The sequence below is a fragment of the Acanthisitta chloris genome, unplaced genomic scaffold, assembly GCF_000695815.1.
Source record: "Acanthisitta chloris isolate BGI_N310 unplaced genomic scaffold, ASM69581v1 scaffold9530, whole genome shotgun sequence".
In the NCBI taxonomy this organism is placed as follows: Eukaryota; Metazoa; Chordata; class Aves; order Passeriformes; family Acanthisittidae; genus Acanthisitta; species Acanthisitta chloris.
In genome coordinates, this window is record NW_008652189.1 from 1,547 (window position 1) to 9,992 (window position 8,446).

The 8,446-nt window shown below is 42.2% G+C and overlaps 1 protein-coding gene across 1 annotated transcript in view; it reads right to left on the bottom strand.

Annotated features, from left to right (window-relative positions):
* Positions 1-8,446, bottom strand: part of LOC103803740 (rab GTPase-activating protein 1-like) — a gene marked incomplete at its 3' end in the record, with an annotated part of 12,965 nt that overhangs the window by 1,165 nt on the left and 3,354 nt on the right. The window contains exons 4-7 of the mRNA XM_009076315.1: positions 6,909-7,083; positions 5,411-5,571; positions 4,472-4,582; positions 1,169-1,258 (exon numbers count right to left, since the gene is read on the bottom strand). Coding sequence (XP_009074563.1) covers positions 1,169-1,258; positions 4,472-4,582; positions 5,411-5,571; positions 6,909-7,083 — 537 coding nt within the window. The remainder of the gene's footprint in view (positions 1-1,168; positions 1,259-4,471; positions 4,583-5,410; positions 5,572-6,908; positions 7,084-8,446) is intronic.

Sequence of the window (8,446 nt, forward strand, 5' to 3'; positions counted from 1 at the left end):
AAAAAACAGGATTCTATTAGAGCTGAGATCAAAGATGGAGCATGGGGAGGGGAAATAGTTCTAGGAACCTCTCAGTAAAGAGCATAAAGCAATGGTATGAACTGTTATAGTATAAGGCATGTACAAGCTTCCTGGAGTTTTCTGGAACAGTCTCTGTGGATCCAACAGGCCTCTTTGGTGCCTCTTTACAGGTGAAAGGAGACTGCTGTTCTCTCTCTGCAACACCATTTGTGGGAGAGCAGTAGTGACTGAGTTCTCCAGGTTTAAACATGAAGAAAGGAGGTGGAAAGGAAAACTCAAGTGTCTGTTCCTATGCTATGGTCAGGAAATGAACTAATAAGTCATTACATCCAGTGGTTAAATGAACTTGGAAAGTAAATGCAAATGGAATTCCAGGTGGAGAAAAGACAGAAATTCAAACACAGTAAAAAGGTGTTTTATAGGTCTACTGAAGCTATGACACTCCATAAGTCATTACAATTTATTCAAGGTTCTAATCAAATAATAAAAGGGGAAATCTGAACTGATTTCAGCAAGGAAAGCCAGGGAAAAAATGACCTAATAGGTACAAACAGACAGATAAAGGAGTCTGATAGGCAGAGTCACCAGCAGCAGTGCAGGAATGGACTAGGCAAAACTGAGACAACTGCAGAGCTACAAAATGCCTGATAGGTTTAATTCAAGCACTGCAAACCTGAGAATGGCTGTAATTTTTACCCACTGCAAGAAAGCAAATTGGTATTATCACAGAAAGCATCATATTTTGTAGTTCTGTTAATGCACCTCTAAGAAATGGAATATTGTAGAAGACAAGTGAAGACTTCAAACTCTGAGCAAGAATTTAAAATCAAATGAAGGAAACATAGGCAGAGTTTTCAGCCCCTTGGAAAAACAAGACCAATTCTCTGGCACCCAAACAGAAAAGCAATTATTTGCTCCAAATTTTAGGGAACATGGTTAACACAATAAATAGTAACTGAGAACAGCCTAATTTGTGCTTCACCAATCGAACAAAAAACAGATGCCACAGGTTTTGACATTAATTGGTATGTTTTGCCCATCTTGTGTTTGAAGATATCAAACCCCAGGATTTAAAAAACAAACCAAACCAAACCAGATGAGAGGTTTGTTTTGTTGGGGTTTATTTGGGTGGGTTTTTTCAAATCACCTCTTATCAGAGCTAAGTATTACCATGTCCAGTAAATGCATGTCACTGTTCTTCACATTTCGGCCAGGGCTCAGCAGCATCCCAAAGCACCTGTGAAGTTCATGAAAACACACAACAACAAAAAAGGGGGAAAAAAAGGAAATACATTAACTTTTCAAAATACAAATGTGTCTGCTTGAACATAATGGACAGCCACCTACTGCTTCTAATTTAAAGAGAACCTCTCGGAGCAGCTTTGTGTTAGTGTTATGGCAACGCTCAGGAAACATCACAACACTCGTTACAGAACAGACAATGACATTATTTTCCAGAATGAAGATGACAGAAATTGGCATCTGACCTGTGAACAATCAATTATTCTGAAAAACAACTTGCAATGCTGAGTTTAAAGACACCAGCAATCCCTACACATCAATAATGGAGACTGGCAGGAAGAAATCCACTCTCTGTCCAGTCAGACAATCATCAAGGTTGCAGGAGACCTCTAAAAACATCAAGTACAACCATTAACCTGTCACTCTGCTGTCAATTTAAAAATTCTTCTCATGCAAACACAAGAAAAGTTACAAATTCATCCATTCTATCACCCATAATGTCACTGGGGTAAAACACCAGGAAGCATCATAGGCCTTAAAACAAACAAACTGTTTGCTCAATTTTTAGACTTCATTTTTTAAACCTGTATTTGTACATTATCCAGAGCCTGCAACTCCAGAATTCCTGTCCAATCATTTTACAAGGAAATGTCAAAATGAGCAAAAAACCAAACTGAAATTCTTCAGACATGCAGATTTTCAGACTTTCTGACTGTTGAAGGCAGGTTTGAAGTTCCTGCAAATCACCTTTGTCCTTCTCTCCTTTGAACAAACTCCACAAAAAACAGAAAACACCTAAGAGAGCTTTGTGTGTGTTACAACTTCCAAGTTGTTTTGCACAGGCTCTGAAAAATGTTAGGTCTCAAGTGAGCAAAGGAAAAAAAACCAACAACAACTTGAAAGCAGTTGCGTCCTGAAATGTTATGGAAAACTGGGGGTGGATTTCAGAGGGGTTTGCTGTGAGGATTTCTCTCCTGTTCACTCAGACCAGCCACTTTTCCTCACTGCCTCTCAGAGCAATGCAAACCAGCAGCAATCTCTGCAAGCAATCTCACCCAAACCTCCACTCCAACCAGGACCAACCTGGATCAGGTTGCCCAGGGCTTTGTCAAGTCAAGTTCTGAGCATCTCTGAGGACAGAGAACAAATCATCTCTTTTGGCAACCTGTTCCACAGCTGAACTCCCTTTGTGCTGACAACAACTGGCCTCATTCCCCAGAGGAATTTCCAGTGAAGCAACTTGTGTCCATTGACTCCAGTCCTACCCCTTTGGCTCCACCCCTACCATTCCCTTCCCCCAGGTATTCCATGTCCCCCATTCTCACCAGGCCTGAACAAAAGCAGTTCTGCCACCCTAACCAAAGGAGAATGTAGATATTTCTCAGCAAACAATCTCTAAGAGCTGCTTTGAACGCTCACAGGTTAACAATGAAGATGGAACAGTTTCACAGCTTTCAGGCAAGCACACTCTGTCATGAGCAGAGCAATATGCTGAGCAATATTGCTGGAACAGATGAACACTAGCAACTATCATTTCCATAACTCTATTAACTGTAAAACTCTTAAGATATGCAATTACTACACCACCTGTAAGTTCTCCCCTATTACATTTGGATTTTCATTTTCCACCTCATTACACTTAACAGTAACTTACACCCACGATTTTATCTTCCCTTCTCCATACTCTTTCACTACTAGAATCCCAAAAATCCAAGTGGTAAATAAAACAGCTGACACCAATTTGATTTCTCTGTCTCCACAGTGCCATGGGAAGCACCTAAGGCAGGATGCAGGACCTGGATTTAGCCACTCAAGTTGACTTCTCTGAGGGACTAGACCAGGCAGAACCTAACAATAACCTGACTTACTACTTGTTCCTGGGGCAGAAACAGTTCTGAAAGGGCTAGAATTTAGACAGGAGAGGGGTCATCAGCTTCTGGTACAGCTGCTAAAGCAAACTGCAAGGCTAAGATTCAGGGGCAGGCAAAATGTCTGTGCCTTTCAAAGGCAACAGCTCCCAGGTGACACTCTTGCTCAGAGGTTCTGATGTATGCTGGCCAAAGGTTTTGGGAAACAAGTTCCCAGAAGAGTGGGAGTCAGGAACAAGCAACCCCGACCTCCAAGAGAAGCAGAAACTCATGTTGACTGGCAGCATCCTGCTAGAGGAGTCAGGGCTTCTCCTCCCTCTGACTCGAAGAGCCAAATGAGTTTGAACAAGTTGAGGCCGTTGGATTTGACAGAGACAGCTGTCAGCTGAGGGCTCAAACTGACCTGCACAGCCTGTGGGCCCCTCACCACTTCTGACGTGCTGGTTTCTGCACCTACAGCTGCCCACCAAGCAGCTATGTGCACCTGCACATACTCCACCAGTTTCTAGACCAGCAAAAAAAGAACTGAGATTCTGATTCACTTCAGACCCAAGAGCAAATATCTTTTAGCACTAATCTTTTTGCATTTTAATTTCCACTCAGAAATGCTTTTGAAGGCACATGAAATTGCTTGGAAGCTCACTGATGTAAGCTGCATTCACCTTTCAAACTGCTTTTGAGTTTTAATATTCTGCAGGGTTAAGTACATAAAGTGACTTACAAGCCTCTGCGTGTCATGTCAAATAAATAACTTTATCACAGCAAGGCTTGTGGTGGTAAAAATAAGATCCTAATTGAATATTCAAAACAACACCAAAATAAAAGCAGATTTCTAAAGAAGGTCGCTTTACTTTGAGGAGAAAACCAGCAAATGCTGTTCAGAAATGCTTCATTAACTGAATGCTGAAGCCAAAAGCATTTCAACTAAAATGACATTGGAAAGAGAATTATATTTTTTTAAAGCCAATGAGTAGCAAAAGCAGAATTTGACGACACAACAGAATGATGATAAAATCTCTCCTGTATATTCTTTGTCCAACATTTTAGTTTGATTTCTGAAGTAAAGGCTTGAAAGCAAGTCAAGAGATCAATGAGAGGTTTCAGAGGGTTTTGGCAGTTTTCCTGGTTCTCCTGTTATCCTGAATCTCTTTTTCACTGGAATTGAATTTCATTGTTACTCTTTTGCTAAGATTGCCATCTGCTGGCATTAATTCTAGTGTGCAGCCATACTTGGTGTAACTGGTGTGGTGTTTGCTGTCACATAACTTGCAAAGACAGAGAAAACCACATGAAATACTGCTCTTTCAAGAACTGCACCTTCATTTTTATGGGACTCTTACCTTTCAATGGCCAATTCCTTGTTTGAGAGCTGCTGAACTGTAATCACCACTTTCTTCTCAATGCCCTGTTTAAGCTTGAAGTACAGTTTGTCTCTGTCCTTTGGCACAGGGCTAAAAGAGGAAAGAAACATTCTTCAGCACAGGTATAGAACATGAACTGCTCAACACAGCACAGAGCAGCAGCTCAGTTCAGCTGCTAATGGCTCAACTCGTGGCACTTCTCTTCCTCCACTGACCAGCTAACAACCCAGCACTGAGGACAAAGAGGCTCACACTGGCTGGGGGATCTGTCAGACAAACAGAGCCATGTGGGGGTGAAAATGATAGGGAATGTACTGTATACTGACTGTGAACCAGAACATAAACAGGGCATTTTCACAGAACTATCAACTTCCATTCATTACCAATTCTCTCACCCATCCCAAAAGCTCTTGTAATTGTCAGGCAATGAAGATTTTGCTCCCCCTCTTCCCTGTAACATTTAGAGCTGACATCTTCTAAATTGTCAATAAATTCTAAATGCATTAGCTTATTTTTTAAAAAAATAAATCAAAAGTCCACTAGACTGTATGTACTCAAAAAAATCTGGTCTGACTCAAGTTTTTAAGACTTCCTCTCACACTCTCCATTTCCAGAGGCCAACCAGAAAGCATGTACTGAAAAGAAACTAACTTGAAATATTCTCCATTTCCAGAGGCCAACCAGAAATCATGTACTGAAAAGAAACTAACTTGAAAAAAGGTAACCTGAATTTTAACCTTTTCACAGAAAAACACAGAGAACAAAACTGTCAAAGCAGAACAGTTCCCTTGTTATAGTAAGTCTACTTAAATAAAAAGAGGTCGAATGAATTTTGCAGCACAACAGTTGTGCATTCTCAAAGGAGCTAAATGATTTCTGCAAAGAGATTTCTGCTTTTCTCTTTCCACCCTGATTTACCTAAAATTTCCTTTGCCATCATCTTCTTTGACTTCTAAGGAGACACTGAAAGTGTACACATCACTGTCTGGAGTGGGGAGAACAAAGTCCTTCACGTGATCAGATGCTTGTTTGGAAGAACGTTTGAATGCTGTGGAGAAACTATACAGAATTCGGCTGACCTGCAGGAAAGGAAAAAAAGATGTTAGTTTCACCACAACTCAGTCTTTCTAAAGGGCTATTGTAAGGTTTTTGAAGGTCAGAAAATGACTGTGACCTGCCTCTTGCACTGAACACACAGCACGCCCTGTGCACACCAAGCACTCAAGGCTGGGTGCTTAATAACCAAGCCAATTAGGCAACAACATCTCCTGTTTGCACTCCTGTCACATTCTCTCCTCATGTACTGCTCAGGAAATTAATCTAAATTACAGGATTAGGGATGCAGCTCACTAGAGGACCTGGATAATGTACTTTTCAGGTTGTGTATTAAACAACACGACCTACAGCTTGCTCTGGCACACGTCAAAACCCAAGGAGACGACGTGTTTCTCAGCCTCCATTTTTCCAAACTAAAAAGTCCTTTTCTCCCAAACTGTCCTAAAACATCTAGGGCAGAGCACCTTAAAATGATTCTTTGTAATTAAAGGTCTATATTGCAACTCTAGTCTGAAACCTACCCAAATGAGGCCTGAAAAACAGGATATTTGTCTTAAACTTAGGCTTTCTAAATCTCCCTATTACAGTGCACTTTGGAATCTTATAGAAATACTAAGAGAAAAAACTTGTATTATTCATAGAATCACAGAATCAACCAGGTTGGAAAAGACCTCCAAGATCACCCAGTCCAACCCTCCCGTGGTCACTAGCCCATGGCACTAAGTGCCACATCCAGTCTCACCTTGAAAACCTCCAGGGATGGGGAATCCCCCACCTCCCTGGGCAGCACATTCCAATGCCTGAGCACTCTCTCCACAAAAAATCTCTTCCTAATAGCCAACCTAACCCTCCCCTGGCAGAGCTTGAGTCTGTGCCCTCTTGTCCTGCTGCTGTTGCCTGGGAGCAGAGACCAACCCCCACCTGACTCCAACCTCCTGTCAGGGAGTTGCAGAGGGTGAGAAGGTCTCCCCTGAGCCTCCTCTTCTCCAGGCTCATGCAGGAGTAGTTGCACATTCTGTGAAGCTCTTTATATATGTGTTAACAAATTTTTAAATGCATTATATAGCATTCAGATAATTTAGATACCAGGCAGAAGTTTTCCCTGTTCTGGTGGTGAGACACTGTCCCAGGGTGCCCAGGGAGGCTGTGGCTGCCCCAACCCTGGCAGTGTTCACAGCCAGGTTGGATGAGCCTTGAGCAACCTGCTCTGGTGGGAGGTGTCCCTGCCCAGGGCAGGGGGTTGGGGCTAGGTGAACTCCAAGCTACATCCCAACCCCTCAGCATTCTATGATTTCCACATCAGGAATAATCTCTTAAAATCCTGCTTGTATCCTTTCTCCAGGGCACACACAACACTTACAGCCTCTTTGATCTCACAGGAGAAAACGTGGATCTGGAACTCCTCTGTGCCACAGCTGCTCTCCGTAAACGCGAAGCAGTCGCTCTCCGAAGTGCCATTTTGCCCACGCACACAAAACAACACCTTGTAGATGGGGAATGAGGCAATCTCCACGTTGCTTGATTGATCTATTATTCTGGCAAGGAAAGGAACAGGGAAGATCAAAGGAAGAGGTCAGGAAAACAGGCCTACCTAAAAGGCTTTTATGCAATTAGATAAACAAGGATCTAAAGTGTAATTAGTACTAAATTGAAGAGATGGGCAGTAGGAACAGAAGTGTCATGCTTTCCAAATTGAAGATGTAATTGTTTCTGGTTGTAACATGGACTTAATCTCCTTTATCCTCCATAACACAGACAAATGGAGCACCTCTGTGTCATGCAGTAACAATGCTCATCACTGCTCTGCAACTGCTGCTGAGCCACACAAAGGAAGGGATGGAGAAATCACAGCACCCATGGAAATGTGATTTGCATACAAAGGCCAAAAGAAAATTCAATGCTATAAAAAAATTTAAATCTCTGTTAAAGCAATTGTTAAAGAAAGATTCATTCAGAATCTACAGGATTATACACACACAGCTTAGCAAATGCTGCCATGTTCAGGTGAATAGTCATCAGAGACCTAAGAGCTCACAGAAAATACTGCATCCCTCTCAAACCCAGAACACAAAGAACATTGCAGAAGCTTTAAAGAGGAGTGGAGGTCTCAGAATGGACTGCTACATAATCAGTTCCAAAATGTAAGAGAGTCACAGCTTTCTCCTCTGTCTTGTCACTCCTTGTCCAGATGCACATTCACATCAAGGGACAATGAACATTAGTCACCTGGAATAGAATCCCAAGGTGTGACAATAAAAATAAAGGACTACTCTGAAGGCAAGAAGAGCCCAGAGAGGATTCAGCATGCTGTACTGTTGGTGGGGCATGTTAAATGGAACCCCACAGGACAGCAGGGGTGGAAATGCTCCTCAAAGACAACACTGGGGTCACCTGAGTGGTGATGGAGTGTGTTATGTCACACACGGGTTCACCTCTGCAGTTCTGTGCAGGTTCTTAGAGAGTCCTTCACTTAATCATGTCCTCTGCAATCAAAGATCAAAGGAACCTGCAGTTTCATTTGCAGAACAACCCCCTGGAATGGCCACAATGGGATGGAAACAGGGACACACACCTAACATCCTGTGTCTGGGGGACAGCTGCCACTGCAAAATCTTTCAGTGTAATTTCTTACATCAAATGAAATATTTGTAACATGAAATTAAATCTTTTATTGGGTTAAAAGAACAAAATGCAAGAATGTAATAGAGATGCTCAAGGTCCTTCTGTGTGCCTGTGCAAGATGATAGTCAGTTCACAGGCACAGCTCAGGCAAGGAAGGAAATCTAACCATATCCTTTCAGGAACTTTGGAATCAGAGTTTAAAATAAACATCCTGAATATTGAGATGCTCCTGACTTCTGGATGCCAACTGCTGCAGGTGCACCTTCACTGCACCCT